At 38.9% G+C, this 13516-nt stretch overlaps 1 protein-coding gene across 4 annotated transcripts in view; it reads left to right on the top strand.

Moving 5' to 3' along the window:
- RAD54B (RAD54 homolog B) overlaps positions 1 to 13516 on the top strand; it is a 68496-nt gene that overhangs the window by 4081 nt on the left and 50899 nt on the right. For 2 of the 4 annotated variants that reach the window (XM_069005137.1, XM_069005140.1), the window contains exons 2-3: positions 3111 to 3264; positions 3919 to 4090. In XM_069005137.1, coding sequence (XP_068861238.1) covers positions 3111 to 3264; positions 3919 to 4090 — 326 coding nt within the window. Of the gene's footprint in view, positions 1 to 56; positions 154 to 933; positions 951 to 3110; positions 3265 to 3918; positions 4091 to 13516 lie in introns of those variants that run through there. The other 2 variants (XM_069005138.1, XM_069005139.1) reach the window with 2 other exon arrangements.

Below are 13516 nucleotides of genomic sequence, written 5' to 3'. Positions count from 1 at the left end.
GGACGGCCCGCGCGCACAACGCCGGCGCACGCGCGCTGGGTGGGAAGGGAAGGCTGCGCAGGGCGCATGCGCGGTGCGGCCCGGGGGGCTGCCGGGAGAGCGCGGCGGGACAATTGAGTGCAGAGGCGGGACGGACCGGCGGCGGGACTGCAGGTACGGGAGCTACGGACAGGGGTCCCGGTGGAAATGACCCTGGGAAAGATCTTAAAAATTATCTAGTTCCAACCCCCCTGTCGTGGGCGGGGACATCTTTCACTAGATCAGGTTGCTCAGAGCTTCATCCAACCTGGCCTTGAGCGATGGGGCATCCGCAAGTTCTCTGGGCAACCTGTTCCAGTGTCTTAACATCCTCACAGTGAAGAATTTCTTCCTTATATTTAATATAAATCCTCTCTGTTTCAGTTTGAAGCCATTCCTCCTTGTCCTGTAACTACATGCTCTTGTAAAAATTCCTTGCAGCTTCTTCTGATCTGAAGCGATTTTTCAGTAATATTGATGTTCAAGGCGGTGTACTCTCTGCCTGCAATTTAACAGAGTAAAAGCTGATGCTGTGTCATGTGTCTGTAGTTGCCCACAGCCCCTGTTCTGCCGCTCCATCTGTGCCGGCAGTGCCTCTTCAAACACCCAAGGAGCAGCGTGTTAAGTTTGGGCCGAGATACGGGTATTGTAGCTGCCTTTAGCAGAGCTCCCTGCGCACCGTGTTGAGCTGGATGTGTAAAACTTTGAAGCATTTTTCGTATGTGTATTTCATTTTTAATGCAGCTATTAGTGTACCCTTAAGGACAAAAGTACAACCGAATTCAATGTCTGACAAACCAGCTGCACCCATGAGACGGTTTGGGCTGTGGTTTCATGGTGCACTGCGTTTGACCAGGCCTGGTTGCTAATAAAAGCTAGGAGCAGTGCTTTTTGCATTGCTTGCAGCTGTTTCCCTGCAGCCAGACCTAATGGTAAGGGAAGTGCAAGGTTCTCAGGTGTATCGGTGCTGTCTCTAAGGGCGTATTTGCATGTTCGTTCATTTAGTTGTAATGTGGAGCTATTCCTTGCCCTTGCTACACCTGCTCTGATCTCATCTAAAAGATGTGGCATCAGTGGTTTGTTGTACATCCACGATGTTCTATTTCTATTGTGTAGGAGTAAAGGGACAAAATGTAAACCTTTTGGCTATTATTTTTTAAACATGTTTTTGTTACATTTTATGAAAGCTGTTATTTTAAAGACAAAGATGTATTTCTGAATGCAATATTTCATTTTAAAACCCTCAAACCCATAAGGGTCTTTGTAGTTGCAAGTAGATAATACTGGTAACAGTGAAGTTACTGAGTTACCAAGGGTAGTGTCTTCAAATGTCTTAGTAATTTTCAAATCTCCTAATGAGTCTGTTTTTGTGGTTTAAGACCAAATGACAGTGCAATGTCTAAATGGATTTGGAAACCAGAGCACTTTAATCACGGATAGATGCAGTTTATAAATTGTGCAGCTTTCCCGTTCCACAGAACCAGAAGTGCAGTGGGCAGGGTTAGTGTAGCACTGTAGCCATGCTATGCACAGTCCTCATGCAGAGCCATGGGGTGTCCTGTCTTGTCTTCCCAAGTGTCTCTTGTGTAGTGTAGGTTGGGTAGAGAACTCGTTCCAGGTTCACATGGCACCTGAAGCTGGCACTGTTCGCATGGCACCTCTGCTCAGCACTGGCACTTGCAGTCTGCTCCCCCAGAAGGTTCTTGACACCTTTGCAGTGTTCACCGTGACTTTCCACGCTACAGATACTCCTGTTATAATAACCAAGCTACTCCCTTACTGCATAGGGTTAACTAAAATTCATATGCTATCACTGTTGTCAGGTAGGCCTAACTTAAGTGCACTGCTGTAGACACAGTCAGAGGCTTCTTTCCTTGTATTTTTAATAACAGCCACAGTGGAAGTGACAACAGTTGAGGCCATTTTGCCCCTGAGATTTATGTCTAATAACAGCATCACACATACACTATTTGTACTCATATTGGGGAGAGAGCAGTACTCCTGCTACCACTGCCTGTGTGTTTGCGAACTGCTTTGGTGCAGACCTTGGCAAGAACGGTGGTTGTGCTGCAGGAAGCCACTGGAGTGCAGAGTAGCACCAAAAAAGGTGCAGAAATACACTGGCTTTTGCAGCAGGATGCAAATGTGCTTTTGAGATAGTGCAGAAGTTTGATTCTGCAATCTGTATTATGGTTTATTTTTAACCTAGTAGTTGGGGGGATCATTTAAAATAAACATGTGTAAATGGAGAATTAAACCTGTAATTGTACTGTAAGTTGTGCTTGCCTTCTTCATTTTAGCTGCTGTGTTATTCTATTGGAGTTTTCTTCTTTTGTTTGATTCCTGTCTATTACTTTGAAGCGTTAAGATTATACCTCGTTATTTTAGTGGTTGCAAAGTAAGCTTTATCATATTAACATTGGCATATGTTTGGTTTTGTTTTAAGGTTGTTCAGGGGAATAATGGTCTTACATTTTGAGGGAAAACATCTAATACATTCCTTCCACTGTTCAAGTGGACATAACATGGAGCAATAATATCCACTGTAATTCTGAGATAATTTTCTGCTGAATGTTAATCTTATTATGGTGAACCTGAATGACCAATGTAATTGACTGTTTAATGTAAAAGGCTGTTCCCAGGTATGAGACATACCTTCAACATTCATTGTTCATTGTACACTAATAATGGGCTTTTCAAAATTATGTTTCAAGTGTTTAGAATAGTAAGTTTTGCTTAAAATTATTTTTATAAACTGGTGTTTGTTAAGTAGCCCTATACTGTGCATCTCCAGAGCATTTATTGCTATTGGAACTGCATTAGCGGCTTTTAAAATGAAAAATGAGATGTTCAGCTGCAGCATTTGCTGTAGTTGATCCTTCTTAGTACTTAAACAAAGCATTGCAACAATACTACTTTTTCTTAAATTTTATTATGCTTGTGAATTAATATTGTTATTTGAAGATCTTTTGTGCTCTCTTATATTTTGAAGTAGTGCTTATGTTGTCATCTATGGATATATTTTTATCTTTAAAGCCTATCCTGACTATAGTTGTCTTTATCTGCTTCCTTCCTTCCTGTCCACCCTCCAGAACAGTACAGTTAAATATGAGGCGATCTGCAGCTCCAAGTCAAGTCGTAGGAAATGCAGGCAAAAAGCCAAGGTTTATACCACCAGGGAAGTGTATTCCTGTTTGTCTCAAGAATGAAACTAAGGAGATGGACCAAGAAATGAAGTTAAAGGAGGTAAACCAAACAGTGCACTAAAAAGTATTTTGTACAGTATTGTGATTAAAAGATAACATCTGAGCTCACCACAAACAATCTCTGGTTAAATTATATATTCAGAAAAAAACTTTGATAGCTTTGCTCTCAGTACCTTTGATCTTGCTTCTCAGGTTAGGTTTCTCTAACTCTCAAGTGGTTGCAGAAAAATGTTTTTCAAATAAATAAAATTAATCAGTATTGAGCCCAAATGCTATTCTCAAGTGTAAAGGAGGTGGGGATTGCATCTTGGCATGGGTTTTATTGGATTTTATTTTTTGTAAAAGCAGTTAAGAACCCAGGATACTTGTACTAAAGTCTCAGTCTGTTGGGTTGCAGTTCTGCTGCAAAGGAACTTTCTCTGAAACCTTTGACACAGAAAAGCATCACAATTTTTATTTATCTACAGAAGACTTGTATTAAATTAAATTCATAAACTGTTTACATAGGTGTTTGGTATTGTGTGCACATACTTTTTGTTGTGATGCATACAGTTTTGTAGAGATGTATATATTTATGTAGCAAGTTTGATAATGACAATTAGTATGTCTTGAGATCCCTTCTTGTTGCTCTTTTCTCTATTTCTCTTCACCTGCATGAAGAAAATGCTATTGTAAACTTATTTCTCTTTTGCAGATAGAAGAGAAAGAGGGAGATGCTTCATTGCTTTCTAAAATAAATGTCCAGAATCAAAATGAAAATTTTACACAGTCTTTGGAGTCAACTGGAAAAGTAAAGACAAAAGCATGTTTCAGTGTTGACAAGTGTAGCAAGGCAGAAATGAAAATGCTAAATGTGCCCAAAGCTGGTAAGATGCTCTTTCTTTTTTACTACCATGTATGATAAGAGAATTTTAAAGCTTATGAATGATAGACTGCATATACTAAACTTTTGTGAAGTACTATTACAAGGGCTGTGTAATGGTGGCATTATTTGGTGTTCTACTGGATAGAGTAAAAGAAACAAGTGTTAAATGACTTTTTTAATATAAAAGGAAAGAACCAAGGTGTTTTGGAAGCCAGTTAATAGTGTTGCTATTCAGGTTTGTGTCTTCCAGAAGAGCCTTATAGTCAACTCACTAATCTACAGTTGAAGGCCATACAAGAATTATGATACCTTAAATAGTGGGAAAGTTTTGTAATTTGGAAAACTTGGTGGCCTCATACAGAGAAGGCTAACCATTTTGAATGAATTCAGGTTTTTTTCAGAATTCATGAGGATTTCTTTTCTTCAGTGTCTCCAGTGGGCACTTAAGGCTCAAGCCAACTTTAGCCGCAGTGCAGAACTGGCTCTGCTCATTTGTGGGTGTGCACTTCATCAGCTGTGCCCTGGTAATAAATGCCTCCGAAAAACCAGGGTAGTAAGCACTGCAAAGACATTGAAGTGTCTGAACTGTAGCAAGTGCACTTGGATGGACCTGAACAACATTGTGGGGTTGAGTGTCTTCATTTCCCAGTGCTGGTGTGCCCTGACTACAGATACAGCACAGTTCTGTGTTGTATGAATCCAAGTGTATGACCTCAGGAGCCAACTACATCTTGGAAGCCTTGCACTTGAACTGGGTTCATTGATGGATGAAAATTGCTCCTTTTGGAGCCAGCTCAGGCATTCTAAATACCTGTCTTACAGTTATTTCACTGTTGTTTCCTCATAATTAATTACACTGATAATGATGGTTTAAGGTTCATGTAATTAATAATACTTTGTGTAGTAAGTGAAGTTTTAAAAGAGCATTTTAGGGCCACTTACCACCTTGAATTGTTGGAAGGCTTTAACAAAGTCATATTTTATTTTGTTTATTTTAAGACATCTTAAATCTTGAAGCCTGATTGAAGCAAAACTGATACAGCTCCCTGTCCCCAGGTCCAGCCAATAGTGAGGCTAATTTCCAAAAGGGAATTATTCCCAATAGGCTTACGTATGTCCTATACACACACACACACACGACTGGTAACATAGGCCAACACAGACAGGGAACACAGCACTGCAAAAGCAGTGCCCATGGACACATCCTGTTCCCTTCTCTGGCTGCTTGGGGTAAAAGCCTGTTTGTGGAAAAACAAATGATTACACTTGTATCTAGATATAAATACACATGCACACAAAGACTTCAGATTCCTCCAGTAACTGACCTTATGCACTCAGTCTGTTCAGTAGCTGGCTCCTTGATTTGCTGGACACCCCAGCTGTGGGCACATGAGCCACAGAGGCCCACAGCTCCCACTCCAGTTGCTGGTTTGCAGATTTGCACTCCCACAGGTACAAGAATGCTACAGGCCCTGCCAGAAACTTGTCTTAGCCACTTGGTCTACTTAGTGGTGGACTCCTGGCTTCAGTGATCTCCCAGTTGCCTTGTGCCCAAGTGATGCACGTGTACAAACACATCTGACTGGTAACTGAACTTACCAGGAGCCAACCCCCAAGGTGTCCTGGTCTCTCGAGTGACTTGCATGGACTTCTTGGTCCCTTCAGTAGCCAACTCTCAGACCCTCTGGTCTCTACAGTATCTGGCCCAGACTCATGGCTGCTCCAATATTCAGCTCCCAAGCCTCTTATGCTACTTGCCAGCTAGTCCATGTTGGTATTTATTAGCAATCTCACACAGTATATCCAGTCAGTGTCCTTGGTCTCTGGCCTCTCTGCTTGCTGGCATATCAGGTACCTGAGCCCTATGACCTATGTGTGGTCCAGCTCCAGCTTTCACCTGGGAAAATATTTAGAAATGTAGTTTAGTAAGAAGATGGGACTTGCTCTGGCAACAGGATGCAGTGCCTTGCTGAGGAAGCTTACTGACTTTCATCTGTTTAAAAGTGGCTGCCTTTTTCCTTTTATTGTTGTGTGCTTGTTCTTCCCTGAACCATCTTTATCTCTCACTTTTGCATGTCTTTGTGGTTTTTGTTTCTTTTTTTCTCCATCAAAGCCCCTTCTAGCATCTGGAGATTGCACAAATTCCAGGCCCTGGTAGGCAGAAACCCCCTCCATTCTGTAAGGTGCTTCGGAGAGCCTTTCCCACTGACTCTTCTTCCTGGGTTTCAGCCCCAGAAAATGGGGGGGTGATAGCTGTGATAGGATGTTGCCACTGGCATGGTATGTGACCCAGAGTGTATGAACTCTGGCAGAGCTAATGTGGGGAAATTCAGCTTCCTTGTATGTCTTTAAGTCTTACAGCTTTTGTGTTTATCTGCTGCATGCTGAAACTTCCAGTTGTTCTGATGAAGCTTACACTTGAAGAAAATTTTCAGTGTCTGTGGTCATGCTTCCCTATAGGTCATACTTCCTTATAAGGTAGATCTGCAAAAATTTGTATCTGCTCGTTCTGCTTAGCCATGCACTTGAAAGATTTCTAAAAAATCTGGGAAGTCAGCAGTCATTCCAGCAAAAAAATGTTGAGAAGTGGAAAAGATATTAAATGTCTTTTCAGTATGGTGAATTCTGGTGCAGCTGGTGTGGGTCCTCTGTGATGACTTTAGAAAAATAACCAAAACTTTGTAGAGTGAAACTGGGTGAGCTACTTCTTTTGATGTGCTGCTGCCTTTCTGAGCAAGGCATTTTGTGCCAAAGGCCTTTCTATGCCTGCAGAATGGGGCTAACCCTGCAAGGCTTTGAAAAGCTGTCCTGAAATGTGGTATAAAGGAAGTAAGTCTAATGTCAATGTTAGTTATGGTCTTCAGGTTCATTGGTGATGCAAGCATTGTAGTGAGAAAACAATCCTGTATTGAGGCTTCCTTAAATCTTAAGTAATTTCTTAATAACTTAGATTTTCCAAGACAGTTTCTGCCCTTTACGTCACTTGTCTGCTATTCATTACAGCTAATGTTGCAATTACATTGATTATATAAATCATAACCTTCTTTGTAGTGCGAAGTTAAATTGTTTTGTTAAAGCTGGCTTTGGTATGAAATTCAGAAGTAATGGAAACCAGTTGCAAAAGCCAGAGTCAGTTTGGGGTTTTATTATTAATGGAATTATATTTGACTATCAGTCTCTGGAGCGTCATACTTCTCTGTTAAAGGGGCATTAAAATAATTTTAAGATTGATGTGTATGCATTATTTCAGTTTATTGCCTCCTTTTCATTTAATGCAGATGATAAACAGTTTGATAGTTTTATATCACACTCAAAGCTGCTGTGTTTGGGTTTCCAGTGCAGCAGTGGAATGTGTAAATAAATACCTCAGGTTCCTTTGAAATTCTTTTGAAACACCTGTGAACCACTGGACAACTGCACTGTTCATAGGCCTAATCTTTCTGAAACCCAGCCCTGAAAATCCTGTGCATTCTTTCAAAAAAACTCAGTTATCTGACACATGGTGCCCATTTATTGGAGCAGACGAGTAAGGATTTGATTAGGTGGAATAAATCTAAAAATTATAGCATATCTGGCTTAAAAAAATACTTGTTTTTCTAAGCTTCTTTTCAAAAAACTTCTTCCCTAAAATGTCATTAATAAAAATGAACTGTAAGAGACTCTGAAATTCTGTGAGATGAGGTATTTCCAGAGACATTTAATAAGTTTGTAGCAACAGTTGAATGAAACGTACACATAGTGTTGTAATTTTAAGTGTTTGAACTGTAAGATATTGAACATGTTCATTGGACAGTTTATGACTTGTGATTGTAAGTTCTGAATACTGGAAAATAATGTTACATATCTTTTTAGGAAAATGAACTTTACTACTGCTTTATTATTTTGCTTGTTTTTAAGAGGCAAAGAACATGGCAAGCTCTTTGATTCCTTTGTTTTGTATTCAGAATATAGTACTTGTTGACACAATGGATCTTTGGGAGAGAAGTGATTTATTTGACAATGTCATTAATACTTTTTCTCACATGCCTCCAAAGAATTCTATCAGCTAAGTGTGCATGCTCTTTAAAAATGAAAATTATTTAGGCATTCCTAAACTATTTACCAGTAACTGAAAACAAAACCATAAATGTGTTTTGAAGGATATTATTGCACCTCTCAAGTGCTCGGTTTCTACTTGTCATCGTGACATTCTGAGGTTCTATTAGCAATAACAATTGAAAATACAGCTAATTTGAAGAAACAATGAATAGGCAGATCCCTAAACTATACTTTGTATCTCCTCAGTGTTACTAGTGAGTGGGATTTGCAAGAACTGAGGTTTTTACCCACATTGCCTTCAATTTAATGATTTTAATATATATTTATTTCATTTATATAAAAGCATACATAATTTGATTTATGTTTATTATTTGAGTTTACAGCTTGCTTTCTGTTGGTACTTTTAATGTAGAAGAATGTTACTGTGTTTTGCCCTTCAGGTTACTATATAGTGTGTGGAAATGAATAGCTCTTTCACCTGAACACTTAGATGCAACATTCCAGTTAGACTGAGATTTCACTGTTTGAACTGGATGTAGGTGAACAGAAAAACTGGATACAGAGTTCTATTCTGTTACCGTTCACCTCCTCTTTGGTTGGTTTTTGGTTCAAGAGTACCTTGTCTTTCATCCATCAGTAGCATCTGCTAATGCATCTTCCAAGAGGAACTTTGCCAGAAGTCATACTCTCAGATACTATCTTTGAGCTAACACTGAGGACAAATTGTAATTGTATTTCATTACAGGGTTAATGTGCTCACCCTATATCTCTAAGCAGATGTTTCTGAATGTTTTTCATGCTGATGGTATTAATTGTACTTATTATTTGCATATAGTTTTGAATATATTTTCTCTATCTTCTCTGGAATATTAATGTTTATTGACTACATTCGTCTGTAAGGTTTGGATGCTTTGTACACTTAAGCTTAATTTTTCATAATGTTGTTCCTTCATCTTCCTAGACCATTGTTACAGGTCTGTCTGATACCTCTTATCACTTGATATGAATAAAATCCTTTTAACCAATTAATATGAATATTAAGAGAAAATCCACTGTTCATTTATGATAGTAGCAATCAATTACCTATCACTTTTAATCAGGGGATTAAAAAATTTTATTTTCAGGATTTTCATATTGTCCAATTTCAGTTTAACTGCCTACTTATGGTTTCTAGTAACACAACTAAAAACATTCATGCCTGGCATCTCATAATGAACCAGATTATTCCTAGAATTACTTGGATATCTGCAAAAGTACAAGTATTAATTTAATTTCTGTTGTTGTACTTCACAGATGAACTAGAAGAGATATTTCAGTCAGTCTATTTTAGTGGTGGAGCTGCATGTGTAGCTGCAGTTCTGTGTGCCCATCAAATGTTTTTATAAACAGCTGGTAAAGCAGTTAAATCTTTGGGTAAAAGATACTCCATAATCGTGTGTAGTTCTTAATAATTACCAAGCACCCCTTAGAACAGCTAAGATGTGACTGGATGCCTGAGTGTAAGTAATTTATTACTGGTTGTTTGCAAGTAAGATTTTACAAGTCTATAAATTTTGTTATAATTTCTTATTCAAAATAGTATCAAATTACGTTGCTAGATCTTTATGATTTAAAATGTCCTCATTCTCCCTCCAATGTTCTACACAGAATAGTTTATAATAATGAATAGACAAATTTATAGACAAGTTTATTTTCAATTCAGGATAGTTTCTTTACTGTTTAGGTGTCATCTGTGGCTGTTTGATCTCAAGAGATGGGGACTGGTTAATAAAACTGGATTGATCTAAACACATAATAAGATAAATTGTCCGTACCTGATTGCATGCTGGTTCCAGAAGTGTTCATCTGTCCATCAGTCACAGTGGGTCTTGTATTTTCTGGTCTGTAGCTTTGGGATTCTTTGACATCTCCTCAAGACAACACCTTTTACTTGGTGCTCTTCCTTGCAGTGTAAATGATGTCTTCTACTCTGCTGCTGTCTTAAGGCCTTCCCTAGCGTTTCCCCAGCTGATTGTGCACACTTGGTGTTCTCCTGGGCTGTTGTCACATTCCTAACGGTGTTTATTCATCTTGAATTTGGGATGCCCCCCAGCTGAGTGCTGAGATACATGAGGCTAGTAGAATTAGCAGCCAAGAGTGAGATGGAAAGAAGGAACTTTACAGCAGCTTCACCACCAAAGGCAACATCTCATATAATGTTCAGCAACTGCAAAACTGCTTTCCTGGATGGGGCAGCCATCTGCAACACTGATGCAAATGCAAACTTGCTTAATTCTAGTGGGATATTTCCACAGTTAGTACAACCTAATTTATAATTTGGTATGATCATATCTTGCTGCCATGTGAATAACTAGGCTTTATGTAAGTATAGATGGTATAACCAAGATATTCACACATTGGAGAAAAGAGCAGTGAATTGGCAGAGAAATGTACTTTTCATTTGCCCCACTTAAGTGTGCTTTGTATTTGAGCTAATGAAGATGATGAAGGAGAGGGGAAGGAAACCAGAAATCAGAAGGGTATTACATGATCAGAAAATAAAGAAAAATAATTATATTCAATATAAGATATTCAACATTTCCCAAAGAAGTTGGAGGGATTAAAATGAAAGTTTTGCAGTAGTAGCTTGTCTATTAAATGGAACTGTGGCTCTTCTTTACAATGAAAAACATAAATTGTCAGGTTCTTTACTTTTGAGTAGTGATATATCCATTATTGAAGAAAGCTGTGCTCCGTGTACAGATGATAATCTTTCATGCATTTTCTTTTGAAGTTATTAAGTTATTGAAAATAAAAATTTATAAACAATCAAGCAGAAAGGCTTAAACACTCATGCAGAAAGAGAGGTCTACTTTTGAAACTGCAGATATAAAGCAAACACCCCTTTCCAAGGGCTGGCAGGGGATGTGTTGGGAAATGAACTTACTATCCCAATGTATTTATTACAGTTTAGCTCCTAGAGTTGCATGAAACACACAGAATATAGTCTGCAATATACAGAAAAAGAAATTACCTAATACTATGACTTTAAAAATAAGGAACTTGGAAAATACTCTTCATAGAGACTATCTTAAAGGATTCAGGTTTATCAGTAATAATTCCTCCTATTCCCTCATTCATTCTGGGGGGAGCAGTATACATAGTTTCTTCTTCCTTTTTTTTTTTTTTTTAAATTTTCAAAATCGGTTATCAGGCTATGTGAATGTAAGATGGGCTAAAGAGAAAGACACGGCTATTCACGTTTTCTCATGTGTGTTTTTATTTTCCTTTCTCCCATCCTTTGGAAAGTCCTAGTTTGGATTGTTCAGGGTTGGTGCATGTGTATATTCCCAGCTCTCGTCTCCAATAGCTATGAAGGTGGGCTTAAGGGAAGGTGAGGGAACGCAGCTATCAGGTGGAGGGATAAGAAATACCTTAGTGAAGGGAACTGGGAGGTTATTTTGAGCTGTCATGAGTATTATGACAAACTAGGCCTGGATGCCTTCGAAGCTACTTGTCAAATCTTTCTGTGGCTGTGCTCATTGTTTGGATCCCCTCTGTTGCCATGCCAGCCTAACTAGAGTGCAGTCCCGGCTTTGGGCCTTAAGTTTTCCCTGGAACAGAAGCTTTGTCACAATATGACTTTCCTTGAGCCAACAAGATAGTGATAAGATGGTTATCTCACTGGCTTCAAAATATCTGCTGAGCAAGATTAGAAGAATGGAGAAAGCTGTTCCTCTGTCAAATGCAGGGAATAGTGCACAGGGTAGTATTTTCAGGATAGTATGTAAAAGCATAACCTCCAAAATTTTAATCTCTCTATGAACAAAACAGGAGAATTGCAGAAACTTGGCTTCTGTTATACTAATTCTTTTCCTAGGGGTTATCTTGCTAGTGAAGATGTGAGAATTTAGGGAAAATATCCTGAGAAAATCAGACTTTCAAACCTTTTTGTATTTCTCAGCTGCTTCTGATTAGTCATCAAAAAGCTTGTTGGAAGAGAGGATCAGAGAGGTATAAGCATGCACCAGGAATGGACACAGTTCTTAATTTGTAAAGAATGGGGTTCTTACTTTTCTGCTTTTAAGGACACAACTTACAAAGTGAAGAGCTAATTCATGGAGCTGTACAGTCACATAGTATTATAATTTAGAGTCCTGTAGCTTTAAGCCAAACTTAGTTTGAAGGATGGTTAGTGATCTGAATGTGTGGGTCTTGGAATGTCACACTGAGATGAAGATAAATTCTTTAAAATTTGGCATGGGGGGCATTTTAATTGGCTAACTCATATATTCCCCATTTCAGTGGGCTAGATGTTGAGAGAATGCCTTATATCAGCAGAGGGGACAGAATTGTATTTATCTTTTATGCTTGGAATTTTAGCTGTTAAGAGCTCTGGAGCAGGCTGGATGTAATTCAGGCTAAGTTTAAAGAGAGCTGTGTAAAGGTAATTATTGCATTGTTAACTTCTGTGTGTTCGTGTGCTTGCAGCAGTTGAAAGAACTATTAGGGGTTGGAAGTTATTACATGCTAGAAGCTGATCACAAAAATAGATGCAGGAAAAAGAAGAGGTAAAATTTTCCCTTATTTGTCTCACCTCCAATGCAGAACAGAGGTTTAGAAATAATTGTGCAGGAGAAAGGAAAGGAGTGGTCTGAGAGATCCAGGTACAGTAAAGATAAGAACAATAAAGTATAAAGCTGATGGTGAAAGTGCTGATGAAGATGAGAAAAAAAAATCAAGTGACATGAGAAAGCCATTTGAAACATGAATGACCTAAAAGTATTATTTCTAAAGAGTCTGGTGTGAATGTATTTAAGCACTGTAACTTCCAGGTGAAGTTTGGTTCACAAAACTTTTGGTTCACAAAACTTTGTCTTTTTCAACCCTTTCCTTAGTGAATAATGCCTGCACCCCTTAGCTTTAGAGATCTCCCATGAAACAACTGTCCCTATGAGAAACCTTTGGAGCTGAAAGTTTTCTCACCCACCCTTTGCTCAAGCAGGCTCTTAAAGGCAGGCAGATCGAGTGACTTGGCACTGTCTTGCTGTCATGTCAGCAGAGGACTATATGATGAGCTAATGGAAGTTTTGCAGCCCTTACTACCTATAGACACTCTCGTCTTATGCAGCTGCCAAAGTCATTTGCAAGAGTGAGCAACTGCCTTGATACTTGCCAAATGTTTCTACTGCCATAATAGCCCGCTATATTCAGTGGTGTGTAACATACCCCATCCTAGCTGCTGAATCTTTCTACATTTCTTTCTAAGCACATGGGTACCAGGGTTCCATTTTAGCTTTGATTCAAATCTTGCAACCATCCTCTTGTTCTTGAGGATTTTCAGGCTCCTAGGTGATTGTAAATGCTAACCCCAGGTCTCTGCAGAGCTGATTTGCTTGCCTATTACTAA

Source organism: Aphelocoma coerulescens, chromosome 2, assembly GCF_041296385.1.
Source record: "Aphelocoma coerulescens isolate FSJ_1873_10779 chromosome 2, UR_Acoe_1.0, whole genome shotgun sequence".
Taxonomy (NCBI): Eukaryota; Metazoa; Chordata; class Aves; order Passeriformes; family Corvidae; genus Aphelocoma; species Aphelocoma coerulescens.
The sequence above is the reverse complement of the archived record's forward strand: the minus strand, read 5'-3'. Positions and strand labels throughout refer to the sequence as shown.